General features: G+C 32.3%; 2 protein-coding genes across 3 annotated transcripts; one reads left to right on the top strand and one right to left on the bottom strand.

Annotated features, from left to right (window-relative positions):
• The first annotated feature begins 1,379 nt into the window (after positions 1 to 1,379).
• On the top strand, positions 1,380 to 12,131 carry LOC124925838 (topless-related protein 4-like). Of its 2 annotated transcripts, none has more exons than XM_047465950.1 (27): positions 1,380 to 1,501; positions 1,686 to 1,778; positions 2,329 to 2,508; positions 2,638 to 2,751; positions 2,867 to 3,025; positions 3,315 to 3,516; positions 3,598 to 3,721; positions 3,899 to 4,014; positions 5,186 to 5,354; positions 5,457 to 5,566; positions 5,660 to 5,729; positions 5,846 to 5,919; positions 6,073 to 6,168; positions 6,244 to 6,339; positions 7,231 to 7,358; positions 7,471 to 7,705; positions 8,165 to 8,326; positions 8,399 to 8,497; positions 8,570 to 8,716; positions 9,155 to 9,265; positions 9,356 to 9,535; positions 10,002 to 10,130; positions 10,244 to 10,339; positions 10,962 to 11,150; positions 11,224 to 11,390; positions 11,484 to 11,693; positions 11,997 to 12,131. In XM_047465950.1, the coding sequence occupies exons 2-27, from the start codon at positions 1,699 to 1,701 to the stop codon at positions 12,016 to 12,018; spliced, it is 3,465 nt and encodes a 1,154-aa protein (XP_047321906.1). In that variant the 5' UTR covers positions 1,380 to 1,501; positions 1,686 to 1,698; the 3' UTR covers positions 12,019 to 12,131. The 2 variants fall into 2 exon arrangements, with proteins under 2 accessions (XP_047321906.1, XP_047321907.1); XM_047465951.1 differs by having other exon boundaries at positions 3,902 to 4,014.
• A 902-nt stretch (positions 12,132 to 13,033) lies between these two features.
• LOC124925682 (BRAP2 RING ZnF UBP domain-containing protein 1) lies at positions 13,034 to 16,078 on the bottom strand. The gene is made up of 11 exons (XM_047465754.1): positions 15,779 to 16,078; positions 15,602 to 15,710; positions 15,410 to 15,524; positions 15,224 to 15,321; positions 15,050 to 15,159; positions 14,722 to 14,971; positions 14,213 to 14,266; positions 13,873 to 14,016; positions 13,731 to 13,795; positions 13,399 to 13,453; positions 13,034 to 13,321 (listed from the first exon to the last, which is right to left on the bottom strand). The coding sequence occupies exons 1-11, from the start codon at positions 16,048 to 16,050 to the stop codon at positions 13,163 to 13,165; spliced, it is 1,431 nt and encodes a 476-aa protein (XP_047321710.1). The 5' UTR covers positions 16,051 to 16,078; the 3' UTR covers positions 13,034 to 13,162.
• Positions 16,079 to 17,172: the final 1,094 nt, after the last annotated feature.

A 17,172-nucleotide genomic window follows, 5' to 3' on the forward strand; every position in this document is an offset into this window, starting at 1 on the left:
ACCAAATTCCCTCTTTCTATAACTCCTCTTAAATATATAAATTTTAATTTTTTTACTATATATTTATATAAAGAAATAAATTAATAAAATTAAATTATATATATATATATATATATATATCAATTAATATTTAATATAGATAAAATATTATACATAAAGTTTTTTATATAATTTTATATATATAAAAACTAAAAGAAAGGAATATATATATATTAATTAATTAAGAGAGAATTATTTATCTTATTTTTTTTAATAAAAATAAATTGAGAAAAAGAAATATATTTATATAAAATATATATTTTATTATATATTAATATTTATATAAATATATTATAAAGATTGTGTATATATATATATATATGAAGAGACAATTTTGTTTCTTACATTTAATATGGTAACTATGTTTTTATATATTGTTATATTATATTTTTTATTTGTCAAAAATACAAATCAATCATATTGGTTAAAAAAAGTGGATTATAAAATTTATTTAATTCAGATTAAAAATTTTATTAGAAAGTTACTTTCTTCATATACTTTTGACTTTATTTTTTTATTTTATCTATTTCAATCCTATCTTTCCTATTAAATAAAAAAAATATTAGTTCCACTTTTTTTGTTGACCAATTTTTAAAATTGATTGTAATTATTTTTTAATAATAATGACAAAATGCTTAATTTTCAAAGAATTTTACTAATTAATTAAAAAAGTTAAAGACAGATTTTCTGTTAATTATATAAATAATATTATGACTATTATATTAAGAAATAAATGAGGAGAATTTATTTTTTTTAGATTTATAGCTTAATATGGTAACTATGTTATTATATATTGTTATATACTTATATATTTTTTATTTTGTCAAAAATACAAATCAAGTTAAAAAAAAGTTGATTAAATAAATTTTATGTAACTTAGATTTACATTTTTTTATTAAAAAGTTACTTTCTTCATATACTTTTCACTTAGATTTTTTTTAACATACTTTTTTATAAAAAAAATAAATATTAGTTCAACTTTTTATGTTTGACCAAAAAAATGTTCATATCTTTAAAAACAAATAATATTATGACTAAGACAATTAAACTTAATTGTTAAAGTCAAAATAGACTAAGACAATATATCAATAATACTAGTAGAATAATTACTTATATTAATTATCCAAAACAATATATCTAGGTCACAAATTTCCACGGAAAATATGTATGTAACAGCACGTAATAATAGTAGAATAATTTTAAAATGTGAATGTGGTTATCAGTGATACGCACTATAACTTATCAGTCTCTATTTCCTACAAGCGCCAACTCACCATATCGTCTTCTCTTTTCAACGTTGAAGCTATTTATATTTTCTGTACCCTATACTTCTCTGCTGCGCATCTTCTCTCACTAAAAAAATCCCTAGAGAGAGAAACAAGTCCTCAAAACGGACCTCTCGCTTATCTATCGTCTTTCTCTTCAATTTCTTCAACAATCTTCTTTGATCCGATTCTAAGATGTAAGTTTATATCATTCCCCAATTTCATGTTACTATGTGCTTATAATTTATATGCTTTTGATTCCTGTTATTATTATGATGATGATGATGATTTTGAGTTTTTATTATCTGATTTTAGAGATTGCAGTTGAGGTTTTACTTATATCTATCTATCGGTAATAAGTTTATAATCTTTTGTTTGCAGTTTGAGGGAAACTATGTCGTCTTTGAGTAGGGAGCTTGTTTTTCTTATTCTTCAGTTTTTGGAGGAAGAGAAATTCAAAGATACTGTTCATAGGTAAGGTTACTATCATTTAACATTTGTTCTTTAGATCTCAAGATTGAAAAAACTGAGAATTGTTGAATTTTTTGGATAGTTTTGTTCTGTTACTTTTAAGGTGGTGGTAGGACATTAGTTGTTTAGAAATGAAAGTGGAGAGCTCAATTCCTGTATCCACAACATAGATTTTTATTGTTTTTTTCATTGTTTTCGGCGAAAGAAGTAAGCGCGGCATATTTATTTCCTTTTCTAAGTGTTAAAACAATTTGTGTTGTTGAAAGTTGGCGCGAAATGCGACAGTAAAACGCATAAGCTATGATGCGAAAGGAAAGAACTAGAGGCAGAGAAGAAAAGAAATTTTACTAATTGAGTTGAATCTATGGAAATGGATAGTGAGATTACAGTTGCATATCCTTACTTCTTTACAATTTCCATACCAATATTGCAGCTAGTAAAATAGAGAGTTATATTACAGTAGTGATTGAAATACTTCATAGAAAAAAACAAAACAAATGAATACTGCATGATTAACTAAGGTTATTGTTATTATTATTATTTCCTTTCCTAGGCTGGAGCAAGAGTCAGGCTATTACTTCAATCTGAGATATTTCGAGGAATTGGTGATAAATGGGGCGTGGGATGATGTTGAGGCTTATTTGTCTGGTTTTACAAAGGTCGAGGATAACAGATACTCCATGAAAATCTTTTTTGAGATTCGGAAACAGAAGTACTTGGAAGCTCTTGACAAGTTACGGTGACTTTTTGTTTTATTTTTCTATGCCTGAATTTTCTTATGTTGTTAGCTTCTTTGAAAACTAAGTGTACAGCTATTGACAGGATGATATACTAAACTTTGTGATATGCCCCATTATTGTAGGAAAGATCGCGCTAAAGCTGTGGATATTTTAGTGAAGGACTTGAAAGCTTTTTCATCATTTAATGAAGATCTCTTTAAAGAAATAACTCAGCTTTTAATCCTGGAGAATTTTAGGTAACATGAACTGGATAGCGCTTACTATTTTATTCGGCTCCAGATTTGTTCATTTATGCTTCGTTTATAGATGTTCTCTGGTGTGACGAACTTATATTATTATACGGGTTTGCAGAGATAATGAACAACTTTCTAAGTATGGGGATACCAAGTCTGCTAGGACTGTAATGCTTGTTGAACTAAAAAAGTTGATTGAAGCTAACCCCTTGTTTCGGGATAAGCTTGTTTTTCCTGGTCTGAAGAACTCAAGGCTGAGGACACTGATAAACCAAAGGTGATTTATTTCAGAATTTCTAGGTTTCTTTTGTTGTAATTCAGAATAAAATAGTTTTTGTGGATCAAAATATTTCTTCAGTGAAGTTTTAAGAAACGAAAGAGTTCCATGATACTCTAAGATACTTTTTCAAACCTGCTCCCATTTCGAGTCAAGAGATAGATAAATAGATCCATTTCTTTTTGAATTCCCATCTACATTCACAGTAGTAGGTTTATTCTTACAGATTTATATTCCTTTCCAGCTCATTTGTTCATTTAGTTTTACTTTTTGATTGATTGTCTCGCAGTTTGAATTGGCAGCACCAACTTTGCAAGAATCCAAAGCCCAACCCTGATATAAAGACATTGTTTACAGACCATTCTTGTGCACACTCACAGCCAAATGGTGCTCGTACTCCATCCCCTACTACTAATCAACTAATGGCTACTAATCAACTTATGAATACTATTCCTAAAGCTGGGGTTTTTCCTCCTCTAGGTGTACATGGAGTAAGTAAAAATAGAAAGTAGTTTCCTTGAAATCTTTTGAAATCCTCTATTCCTAATGACTTCATGTATTGGTTTCTTAAGTCGTTTCCAGTAGCACCTGCTCCTATGCCACCCTCTCTAGGTGGATGGATGGCTAATCCTTCTGCTATTCCCCACCCTTCATTGTCAGTAGGGCCAATTGGGTTTAGTGCACACAATAATGCAGGTATATCTATGTGATTAGCTATATATAGTATGGTTACATTGTATATATATCTAACTTATTTCCATTTCATTCATATGTTCGTTTACGGAAGGCCTTAGGAAGAATCTTTATTAATTGTTATTTATCTGCCTCTTTATTTAACCCATCTTTCTCTGCTGTCTATTTCTTTGCTTCTAGCAGCAATTCTTAAACGCCCAAGGACTCCTCCAACAAGTAGTACAGCTTTAGATTATCAGACAGCAGATTCTGAACATGTTTTGAAGAGAACAAGAACTTTCGGAATGTCAGACGAAGTAATGCATGATTATGAATATTCTCGTAGATTTTATATGGAAAATTTGATTAGTTATTGCCTTTAATTTTTTATTTAATTATTTTATATCCAAACTAGAGTTTTCAGGTTATTTATTTTTTAGTGTCTTAAATCTCACATCTTTTGATTTAACATTTTTATGGGCCTTCCCATTTATCATAGAGATTGTTGTTAGTCACCCCTCTGGTTAGGCATAGTATCCCTTGCCTTACTTGGAATTTAGCATCCTTTGCTGAATTTGAGTCAGTTAGTGAACATGATATATAATTAGGAAAAAGATGAATTGTTCTTGCTAGTTGAATTTGTTGTTTATTGAAGAAAACCATCTTATTCATTTTTTTCTTATGGTCTTCAACTATTAGCATGCAGTTAATGGTAGCAGTATCACACTCAAGCATATAATCTGTACAGAATTTGGATATGAAAAATATGTTGTGGTACTGCTACAAGGTTGACTAAAAGTATCTCTGCCGGTAGTTTGAATAAAAGAAGCAACAAAGAAAAGTTAGAAGCTTCATTACAAATCTTTGTTTTTTGTTTCCTTCAAGGAGGGTAATACCTTCTCTGGCCATGCTTAATGTCGTTATATTTCTCAAGGAAAGCACTTACCCAGAAAATATATTCTGTAAATTCTTAACTAGCATCCTAATTTTCTCAGAGATGTCCTAATCTAGAATCTCAATGATGTGAGACTTCTAGAGAAGAATAGGTGCAATTCATAAGAGAATATGGCTTGAGAAATCAGTCCTTATTTCCTAACTTTCGATGCGTATTCTCACTTATCCCACAAATCCAGATCAGTAGGAGTGATGGAGACAAATGTTTCAATTTTTAGGTGAATCAAAGTCTATGACTAGTCTTAATTTTTTTTTGTGACCGGGTTTATACCCGGGGTGGCTAGCTGACCCCCCATTTAAATGAGAGCGTTCTTAATGAGAATCGACATTTGGTCTTTCATTATATAGTGCACTTTTGTTGTCTGTGAGTTGATTTTGTTCAACTTCGGTTATCTCATAAAAAGCTTGTGACACTTTCTGTCTAGAATATTCAGCCCTTGTGAATGAAACCCAATTTGCACCTTAGTCTTATGTTCTCATACTTGCTGTGATATTTTTGGCTTAAGTGAGTTATTATTTTAATTTCATCAACAGGTCAGTAACATTCATGTCAATATCCTCCCTGTTGGGTATACTCCGCAGTGCCATGGCCAGAGCTCATATGCATCTGATGAATTGCCGAAAGCTGTTGTCATGACTCTTAATCCGGGTTCAGCTGTGAAGACCATGGATTTCCACCCAGTTCAACAAACTCTTCTTCTTGGTTAGTTCAGATAGTTGACAGTTTTCTGCTTGTATTTTTGGTTGTTCGTCCAACAATTGATTTCACTAATTTCTACTTATTGTGGTGACTATTTAAAATTAGTCGGAACCAACACGGGGGAGATTATGTTATGGGAGTTGGGCAATCGTGAGAGGCTTGCTGTCCGTAACTTCAAGGTCTGGGAACTTGGTTCATGTTCTGTGTCATTGCAGGTTTGTAGCCTCCCCGCAACTTTGATCGAACTTGTCTGCACATGTTTCTCCTTCTGCTTCTAGTATCTAATGTCTGCTTGGAATGTGCATCAGGCATCTCTAGCTAGTGATTACACTGCATCAGTCAACCGTGTGATTTGGAGTCCTGATGGTTCCTTAATGTGTATGTTTGTACAAAACTATTCTATATGTTATCTTCCATTTTTTTTGTTTGGAAAGTCTTGGTACTGTATAATTATTTTGAAAATAGTGTAAGTTCTATCATTTCTCTTGCTATAGGTGTTGCATACTCTAAGCACCTTGTTCATGTATATTCATATCATGGCGGTGATGATCTACGCAATCACTTAGAGGTTAGTCCCATCCATTGTTGATTGTGTTAATAGTTTGTAATGCCCGAATCTTCTGCCCTTACCCGTAGCTTATTATTTCTAGAGGTTGTTTCTTGAGACCTGTTCAAGCAAGATGTGTTAAATTTAATACTTATATAATGTTTGATTATTCAGATTGATGCTCATGCTGGATCTGTCAATGATATTGCTTTCTCTTATCCCAATAAACCACTCTCAATTGTCACATGTGGCGAGGACAGGCTTATCAAGGTCCTTTTGAATTTTTATGCTTTCAGAGGTTGATTCTAGTTAGAATGAAGTTATAAAAGGTTAATATTTCTGCAGGTCTGGGATGTTATTACAGGAGCCAGGCAATACATCTTTGAGGGTCATGAAGCACCTGTATATTCTGTATGCCCACACCAAAAGGAAAACATTCAGGTAATGTCACATTATAGGTTTTGTTGGAGAGTTGAGAAAAGTAATTTAAGATAACAATGAACATTTTTTATGTTTAAGAATCATTGTTAATCCTCGGTTCATAAGCAAGTAATATTCTCATAGTAGCTGTTTATTGATTTATCTTATCTAACTTGCGGTCCTAGGCATTTGTTGGTTCTCGTAACTGTTATCCTGGGAGGACTGATACTTATGCAGCGGATCTCCTTTCTATACTGTTGATTCTTCTTTGCATGTGATTTTTTGGTACGTTATAGCTGTAAAAGATGTTCACAAACAATAGCTATAATATAAGAATGCAAGAGGTTTCTTATATGCTTAACTTCTTGCCATGAAATGTCATGTTTCTCTGACAGAAGGGGGTATATCTTAAAATATGTCTGACTTTACTAGGTTGTATTCAATAATACAACTTTTCACTTAAGCTAAATGTGTAAGTACTTATTTGAATTAAGTTCATTTTATAACCGTTATTTAAAATCACTTAATTATTTAGATTCAATTCAAATTATTAAACTAAAAAATAATCTAGAAATTTGGATTATTTCAGTAAGCTATAGAGACGACCTAACTTGGTAATGTACTAAGAGTGTCCAAAAGACAACTCTAAAATTTGGAAATTGATCAACTAAAAGAGTAAAATAGTCTTGCAAGTACTTAACCATTTTAGCAAATCAACTTGCATATATCAAGTATTTAAAATTTAGATATTTCCATTTGGTCTATTCATAATTATTTTTCGTATACTTAACTTATTCGTCACTTAAATTCAGCATTCAACATACTTATTTTTTCAGTTTTATCAAACACATCCTTAAGCTTGGTGATATTTTCACTAATTGCACAACTGATTTTACTTTACTGTGCACCCAGTTTATTTTTTCAACTGCAACTGATGGGAAAATAAAGGCATGGCTGTATGATAACGTGGGATCTAGAGTTGATTATGATGCACCTGGTCACTGCTCCACTACGATGACATACAGTGTTAATGGATTAAGGTCTGAACTTGTTACCTTTAATCTCTTATATCACTGGCATAATATATGTTTACATTGGCATAATAAATGTTTACATGGATGTAGAGTATCATCATCTATCTCACCGTTGCAGGTTGTTTTCATGTGGAACCAATAAAGAAGGTGTCTCATACCTTGTTGAGTGGAATGAAGGTGAAGGAGCTGTTAAACGCACTTATCAGGGTCTTGGGAAGAGATCCGTTGGTGTTGTCCAATTTGACAATACAAAGAATAAGTTCTTAGCTGTTGGGGATGAGTTTATGGTGAAGTTTTGGGACATGGACAATGTTAACATATTAACAACAACAGATGCAGATGGTGGACTGCCGGTAATTTTTTAAAATCCTTATTGACTTATTTGGAACCTAGTGTTTGGCTGTAATATTTGACACAATTATGATGTCATTAGACAATCGCTAAAGTTAAAATTGGAAGTGATTATTTTTGCCTGGCATCAGATTTCCTTCCTTGTCATGATGAGATTATTCTTTTTGGATTATGATCCAAATTATAGTGTGATTAATTTTTGTTAATTTGGTGTACATCTTATTTTCTAAATTATGATCCAAATTATAGTGTGTTTTATTTTTTTTCATTTAGTGTAGAGAATTTTTTCACGATCATGATCATACCATTATCTAGATCATTGTGATTTTGACAAACATAACACATGGAGATTTTTACGGATCATAATCAACTTTTGTTTAATAAAATCACCCATTATTATTTTGGTTAAGGTTATATTGCAGCCATTCTTAACAGCCATATTCTGGGTGACTATTTTGCAGGCATCTCCTTGTGTACGATTCAACAAGGAAGGGACATTGTTGGCAGTTTCAGCAAATGAAAATTGCATTAAAGTTTTAGCAAATTCAGACGGAATAAGGTTACTGCGTACACTTGAAAGTAGATCATTTGACGCTAAAGTTGGCCCTTCAGCTGTTGTGAAGGTAGTTCTAGTTCAATCTTGTTTATCACGTCTTTATGCATGTTTGTGACAAAAAAATGGATTTCTTAACTAGTTGCAAGCTCCCACAATGGGGACATTTGGAGGCGCTAGTGTACCAGTTGGACCAAGCGTGATAGATCGTGCTGTTCCAATAGGATCTATTGTGGTAATGGTGCATGTTCTTGCCACATCCAAGTAGTTATTTTCTTCTGGTTTGTTTATCATCACATTATATTTTTTGCAGAGTGGGGAAAATAGAAGCTTGCCAGATGTAAAACCTAGAATCACTGATGAGTCAGCAGACAAATCTAGGATTTGGAAATTGACAGAAATCAATGAGTCATCTCAGTGCCGATCCTTGAGGTTGCCTGATAGTTTGACAGCATCTAAGGTATTGATCTGTTAGGGCCCGTTTTTTGCATTCATTAAAAATCTTTATTGAGCATTTTTTTTAATTACACGTTCTTTTTTCTTCATCCTTTTCTCTCATGCACATCGAAGGGTTGTAAAAGTTCAGCTTTGAGAAGAGAGAATATTTTTCAATGATCTGATAATTACATCAAGGATGAATTGTATATATAAAAGTAGACTGAGAAGACAAAAAAAAAGCAATAGATGAGGTGAAGAGCTTGTTTGATAGTTATTTGAAAAAAATCTGGGTTATGAATTCAAAATCTTGTAGAATATAGACCTAAGACATTTTTTTTTTTGAAAATTAGACCTAAAAGAATATTAGGTTGGAATTTTATAGTCTAATTAAAGAACTGTTTTTTTGTTATCCTTAATTGAGCTTCTTTCAGCAGTTTCTGGTCTTTCCTTCAAACTTCAGGTTTCCAGGTTGACGTATACAAATTCTGGACTTTCCATATTGTCTTTATCAACTAATGCAGTGCACAAGCTTTGGAAATGGCAAAGAAATGAAAGGAACTTGACCGGCAAGGTGGTCAATTATTTACTTATGAATGCACTTTTTTTTTGGTTTGTTTGCCTGATCCTATCTAATAGTAATTTGATTTTTCTTTTCTTTCAGGCAACTGCTAATTTCGCCCCCCATATCTGGCAACCTAACAGTGGAATCCTGATGACAAATGATATTAGCGGCATAAACCCCGAAGAAAATGCTTCTTGCTTTGCACTTTCAAAGAATGACTCGTATATTCTGTCAGCTTCAGGAGGGAAAATATCACTGTTCAATATGATGACTTTCAAGGTAAGTGAGTTTTGCTTATCTTAGCCTAAAGATTCTCAACCTCAATTTGAATATTTTCTTCATCATTGTAAGCTATGAAAGATGTAACTCAGTATTCTAGTAAGATCTTTCTAATCATTAATCAAATTACTGTCATATAAAGGTAAAACAACTTGAAACATTAGTTCACATTTGATCAAATCAACTTATATACCAAGAAGTTAAAATTTGAATATTTTCAGGCATGACTCATTTGACACACTTAATTTTCAATTTTAATCAAATACACTCTTGGTATGCATGTTCAAGATGGAACTGAAAAATGCACTTAGTTAAAGGACTTGAGGTGTAGTAAATGATGAAAGCATTTGAAGGGGAATATGAAGTAGATTAGGATGAAACCATGTAACTATTAAACTGATTATGAAATTAGCTTTATCAGTATTGTTTTCAGGCATATTCTAAAATCCCTTATTAACGAATGCAGACAATGACAACTTTCATGTCCCCTCCACCATCAGCATCTGCTCTTTCCTTTCATCCTGAAGACAACAATATCATTGCAATAGGGATGGAAGATTCTTCTATCCAGATATATAATGTCCGTGTTGATGAGGTGCTTATCTTTATGTGCCCATTATTAGTTCCCTTTTCTCAAACAAATAATATTAATGTGTCAATGATGGCCATTTGAATATGCTGTTTAAATTTCCACTTTTTACTGTGCAGGCAAAAACCAACCTCAAAGGCCACCAGAAAAGAGTAACTGGCCTTGCATTCTCTAATGCTCTGAATGTGTTGGTGTCTTCTGGTGCTGATTCTCAGGTATGACGCCGATTCTCCTTGGTTCTTTTCTGAGATGCTTACCAAAGTTAAATGTCGAGTTATATGAATCAAATGAGAGCACCTTAGAAATTGAATAGAAACTTACCTGTATTCTCATTCAAATTGAGCCTATTTCAGAAAGTGCTATTTTGGCATAATATCTCTCACTTGATCCTATTAAAAATCGCCCAAGTTAAAAATGAAAGTGTTTTATTTTGGTGTTAGATATTCTCTGGATTGATCCAGATTATTTCCTTCTAAATTATAGTGTTTTTTTTGTTCATTCCTTCTAACTTTTTGTTCCATTCAGTATAGTGATATATATATATTTTTAAATTTTTCTAGATTTGGTTGTTTTCACCTCACTTTGGGTCTTAGCAAAAATGTGGATCAATCAAATGGTTTCATCATTGAAGAAGAAGTATATAGATATTTTCTTTTCTAGATGATGATCATTTTCTTTTACGAATCATTATTATACATATTATTTTGTACATCATTTTGTTTTTTTGTAAACATGTAGTTTTTTCCAGATAAGGATCATCATAAAAAAATGTTAGATTACAAAACAGATTAAGTGTCTATTCAATGTTCTAAATCACCAATTGGTGGTATTCTATAGCTTTGCGTTTGGAGCATGGAGAGATGGGAGAAGCAGACAAGTAAGTTCTTGCAGGTCCCAGCGGGGCGTACACTAGCTCCCATTTCAGATACGAGAGTACAGTTTCACCAAGATCAAATCCACCTACTAGTTGTTCATGAAACCCAGATAGCCATATATGAAGCTCCTAAGCTCGAATGCCTTAAGCAGGTAAAATTTTCAATTTTCCAACTATATTTTAGCTCGCCTTCCTAATTTGTTAAATATGAAAAACAAAACACAGTGGTTTCCTCGAGAAACAAGTGGTCCAATCACACATGCTGCATATTCCTGCGATAGTTTATCCATATACGTCAGTTTTGAAGATGGGAGTATCGGTGTTTTAACTTCCTCCACACTACGACTAAGATGCCGAATTAATTCACCAGCTTATCTACCTCCCAACCCAAGGTGCTTTTTCTTTCATTATGGTAAAAATAAGTGTCTTTAGGAAATATTGCCTTGTTAAATGATTGATTATGATTGAATATGTTAATGCTGCAGCTTGAGGGTATATCCAGTTGTGATTGCGGTTCATCCAACAGAGGCAAACCAATTTGCATTGGGACTTAGCGACGGTGGAGTGTATGTTATTGAGCCGTTGGAATCAGAAGGAAGATGGGGGATTTGCCCACCAAATGAAAATGGTAGTGCTGCTGGCCCAAGCAATAATAATCCTCAAACCGGCGCTGTCAATACAGATCAGAACCAAAGGTAAACTGACAATAGGGTTCATCATACAATATGTAAATTTTTTTCAAGTGTTGCTAGAAGAAGAGATGAACGTCTGAAACTGGTCTATGTTTAGTTTTTAGTTAACAAAAGCAGCAGGGTAGTATCGAGGACAGACAGATATGGATGGAAAACAGTCTAGATAAAGAGTAATACATTACTTTTTTTATATTGATATAGTTTTTATTGTTGATTTATTATGTTATTATTTAATATGTATTTATGTTTTTTATTTTTTGGAGAAAAACAATAGTTATGTCACTTTGTTTTTGTTTTCTTTTTCAGAAAAACAAGGAATACAAGGTAAGTTGAGAATTTACAAACAAGTTAAATAAGTTAGATGTAAATAAGTTGAGAACAATTATGCAAGCTCCTTTTTTCTTTTACTTGTTTTTGTTAGATGCAAAACTATAGCCTGGAAACTTTGTTTCTTTCAAATCTATAGTGTTATTTTACTAGCTGATAAGACTTGAACTTGAGAATATTTTAGTTAAAAACTGTTTTTGTATTTGTTTAGTAAACTCAAAATATTACTTTTATTTCGTTTGTGATGAAAAAATAAGGTAGTGTTGACACTTCTTAGTACACGGTTTTCTTGTTAGAAAAATTAAATATTTATAAACAATCGATATTAACCTATCTAACAAAACAATAAATGAAGTCAATTTTGTCGGTTTCTACCCTATCGATTTCTAGAAAATGAGGCTCTCATGGGCCACCTAGGTTTATTGCACCTTTTTTGGGAACCTTATTTTCTAAAGTGTTTTTTCATTTTGTTACTTTTTAAAACATTTTTTTTTCTTCGTTGTCAAAATCGAGAATTTATTTAAAATCAATACGCGTAATAAAATATGTGTAAATTGACAGTTTATTTACAATCCTAACAATTAATTTGTAAATAATAATAATAAATAAATGACACCGTCAACCTAAGAAAGGTTATAATTACAAAATTAATTTATAAATTTAAAATGATAAAAATTTAACTAATTTACTTAAAATTAATATTAAAATTTAACTAAATTAAAACTAAAACAAACAAAATGGTATGACCAAGTGAGTAGCAAACTTTTTCCAATCAAGGATTGCACAAAAGTTAGGTAACTTGTCATTGTGAAAAAAACATGCTAGAGAATAAACTAAGAAATATGAATATTTTTTAAGAATCAAAACGGCGAATTTGATTCAGTCTTCTTTCAAATGAAAGATGTAGAGAATTTTATGTTCTTCTTGAACTGCATTCACATCTCTAAGTAAACTCATTTGATTAAAATCTTCATCATGAAATTATGTAAGTAAGAATCCAGACTGTTTAGAATGACACAAAATCAAGAACACCTCCCTCTATAAATCTGAAAACTCAGCTTCAAACAGAACTTGTATTCTCAACTAAATCCAGTAAAAGATTTACCAATCTTAGATGTCTCTGATTTCTCTTACAAAAGAACAGCCTAGTTCCGTCTTCGGTTAGATCTAGCATTCCTCCTATTAGGGGCAGAGTTAGAAGGGTTGGACTGCACAGGCAAAACGGTTCCCCCTCTGATGTCATTTCCTTCGGATGAGTTAGCTAGAGTTTTTCGCGCTTCAATGTAAACTTTCAAGTCCCTGATCTGCAATTATCAACTATTCCATGAGAGAGCTCTCAGATCATAATACAAAGTTTTTTTTAGATGAAAACCAAGATTACCTGTTCCTCCAATTCCAGTTCCTTGGTTTTACTAGAGGTCAGCGTTGAAATCAACCTGCAAATGTGGCAGAAAATAAATAAAATTTTGCAGCCATAAGCTTCAATTGCGGCAGGGCAGTAGAAACCTGCATTTAAATGAGTTTTTAAGCTATTTTTTTCTACAAAGACTTACAAATGAGGAAAATACCACTTCTTTTAGACCGTGGATTTTTTCTTTGTGAAGAATCGAACCTCCTTAGTTCAATACTCTTATTATTCGAATAAGTGAAAATCTTGGGAACAGCCATCATGTCAAGCATACAAAGAGATTGAGGTTACTTAAGGATGTGTACCTGTTATTCATCTCCTTAAGTTCATTCTGTACGCTTTCCTGTTCTTTTAGAAGTTCCCTGTTAGCCTGAGGATAAAAAAGGGAGACACGATAAGAGCATCTGATATGGCTAAATACTTAAAATGTGATGAGAAGGTACTTGCATCTAAAGCAGCGTTCTTTTCCATAGTAGCCTTCTCCAGTTTGTATTGGACATCCTGCAAGCCTGAACTTATAGCTCTATCAACTTCTTTGGATATCCTCATTTCCTTGTTGGTTTTCGCCTCCACAAGCAGTAATTCATAGTGCTGTAAGAGTAATAATGGAATAAATAGCTTGTAGATTTTTTTTGTACAAAACAATTTCATCAAGAGAATATGTCCCAACCATATGAAAAAGAAGTTCAGCAAACCTAATGCATTTTTTCTTCTTTATAAGGGAGATCAACCGTGAATGAATGACACATCAAATAAAACATAGCCATGAAAATAAGTCAATACTTACTCGTCTTTGAGTATGGAGTTGGGTTGCTAGAACATGGTGATACTCGTTCAATGTCTGATGCCAACAAAAATAAATTAGAAAACGAATTATTGATTTGTCAATGATATAGAAGCTATAATTAGGTAGCATGCCCATGTTATATTTTAAGGGAAACAACAAAGAGACTGAACCCAAGACAATCATTTGGAAACACTTATTTCTTTTACAGATATCTCATCTGGATGTGGATATAAATGAGCTCACGTTTAAAAACAGAACTTAGTAAAATACACATTAAATTTTTTAACAACGGTTCTCAATTGGATTTCTGATCCAATCCAAAAACATAAAGTGTTTCCAAATGACAGGACTGATTTCCAAGTGGGAGTAAGGGTTCAAGAAATAAACAAGCAAGGTAATGTGAAGACCTCAGTCTGCAGTAGTAAACATGCCTACAAAGACTCATCAATGTGCAAGTCAGAATTTCCTAGTAAAGTTCAAGAAGGATTCTGTTTCAAAACATCCATTACCGCTTCGACTTTGCTGTTAAAAATAGTCTCAGAAATTTCAGTGTCGTCGTTGCAGCTGCAGGTACCACATTCTCCAGGATGTATCTCACATTCGGAGTTGCTAATTGCTGATTTTCCATCAACTTTCGATTGATTTAGTCTATGAACATATAAGTCACCCACATAATCCCAGACTTGCTGTGAACTCAGTTCAAGAGAATAACAATGGTTTGTGTCATTCCAATGCTTAACAGCATGCCTTTCTCGATACCTATATTTCAGGGATATGACGGCCTATAAAACATACATGTATAAACGCAAATTACAAGAAGAAGAAAAAATATTTTACCTCCCACATCCAACAAATCCACAAATCAAACAAATCCAGAGATTGTTCGTTGACATGCAAACAGCACAAGTAGGTTTCTCATCTTCCCGTTGATGGCAAAGTCTGCAAACCTGTTGGTATGATACTACATTATTGAAAGAACCAAAGGAAAAAGAAAAGAAAAGAGAAACTCACTTGACAAGACAAATATGTCCATTTTGAAACACATGGACATTGAAAAGAGTGATCGCAAAGTGTGGTTTGTATTCCACTGGTATCATAATCCAATCTCTCTAAGGATGCAAAAAAAAAACAAGTCAATAAGTAACAAAATGTTAGGATTATCCTTAACATAGACTAAAAAATGGTTAACCCAATCACCTAAACAAACAGGACAAGTTGGCAATTCAACAAATCCTTCAGGAGGTGTACCAGCTTCTTTGTCATTCTCTGTGAACTCTTCACATTGACTAAAATATAAGTGGCAGAGTTCAGCCTGAAGATAGAAAGATGAATCGTACATGATATTAAAGAACAAAATTGCTAACTTACAAGAACTACTACTACTACTACCTCGGAGGGACTGAATCGTTTTCCATTCAATTCAGTGTAAAAGATATCCGCTGAAGTCTGATCAAGGAACTGGAGTAAGACGCTGTATCGATCCTCCATGGCATCGTTCCTACAATTGACGAGAAATAAGTGGCTGTGTTTCGAAAAAGAAAGTTTAGGAGGAGATGGAATTTGGACCTGATGAATAGAACCCTTGATAGAGTATCGAGATTAGTTCCGCAGAAGAGGAGGAAATCGTCGGAGGAGAGATAATTGGGCACCGCGAGTACTATGAGAGTAGTAGAACGAGGGGCGGAATGAGAGAGCGAGGAAGCGAAAGGTACGGTGCGGAAGAGATGCGGCAAGCCCTTCCTCTCAAGTACGATCGCCGGTTTCGCAGCGGAGGTTGTGGTTACGCCGGTGGAGACTGGCCGGAGTTCGTCAACGGAGTGAATTTTAACTCTATACATTCTCTCTCTCTCTCTTTCTTTCTTTCACAAATACTCAACTGGAGAATAATAAATATGTATATAAATGAGCTAAGAGGGTTTCAAAAACAAAATTTTATTTTCATCTATACAAAAACCTCTAGAAAGGGTGAATTATTATTTTATTTTATTTGATGCCTTTATTTTGAAGTTAGATGGTGTTATATTTTATTCCATTCTAACATTATATTTAATTGGATAATATATTATATGAAAAATGTTTAAGGTAGAGAATTTGAGGGTGAATAAGACATAATTTGATTGGCTGAAAAAATAATAATTTTTTTTTTCTCTATTTTCTCAACATTTATTATTTTTTCAAGCAAGTGATGCTGTGACACGTTGTTCATTCTCTTGTCATTCCTTCTTTGTCACTATTTATATGTTATTTCAAATATTTATAATACGAATAATACTTAATTTTAATTTTTGGTGAACCGTTTCTTCTTAATATTCACCCATTGTCTTTTTAATATTTTCTCGAAAGTATGCGCATTCCTTTCTTAGCAAAAAAAAAAAAAAATAATAATAATAAATGATATGAAGTTGTCAATAAATAAATGTCATCCTCAACAAATTTCAAGATGGTAAAATTTTCTTTATTGATTTTTTTATAATATTTAAATTCTTATTTAATTATTTTGATTTTTTAAATATTATTTTATAATATAACTCTTTGAAATTATAAATATTAGTTGTCCAAAGTTTCTCTTAAAATAAAGCTTTCCAAAAGTTAAATTTCTTTTATTTTTACTGTTCTTGAGTTTGTGTTATATTTTTTTCGATTTGATATCTTGTTTAGTTGGATCGAATTTTTCATCCTGAATTTTTATAATTCGAATAGGTGATTTATTTGCTGCTCATACCCTTCGATTGTCTTGGTGATCATTTATCGAGTTCGTGTTTATCCATTCTTAAAATCAAAGTAGATAAAGTTATTGGATCTGAAATTGTTTTTTTTATTTTTCCAATAAAGAGTCACTGAAACAGATATTTCAGTCGAAAACCCTCTTACAAGTATACTCTCATTATTTTTATAAGTTTATTATTTTTCGACAATATATGTAAATAATAAGTTATCACTTGACAAAACATTTTATAGAG

Source organism: Impatiens glandulifera, chromosome 2 (genome assembly GCF_907164915.1).
Source record: "Impatiens glandulifera chromosome 2, dImpGla2.1, whole genome shotgun sequence".
Classification (NCBI taxonomy): domain Eukaryota; kingdom Viridiplantae; phylum Streptophyta; class Magnoliopsida; order Ericales; family Balsaminaceae; genus Impatiens; species Impatiens glandulifera.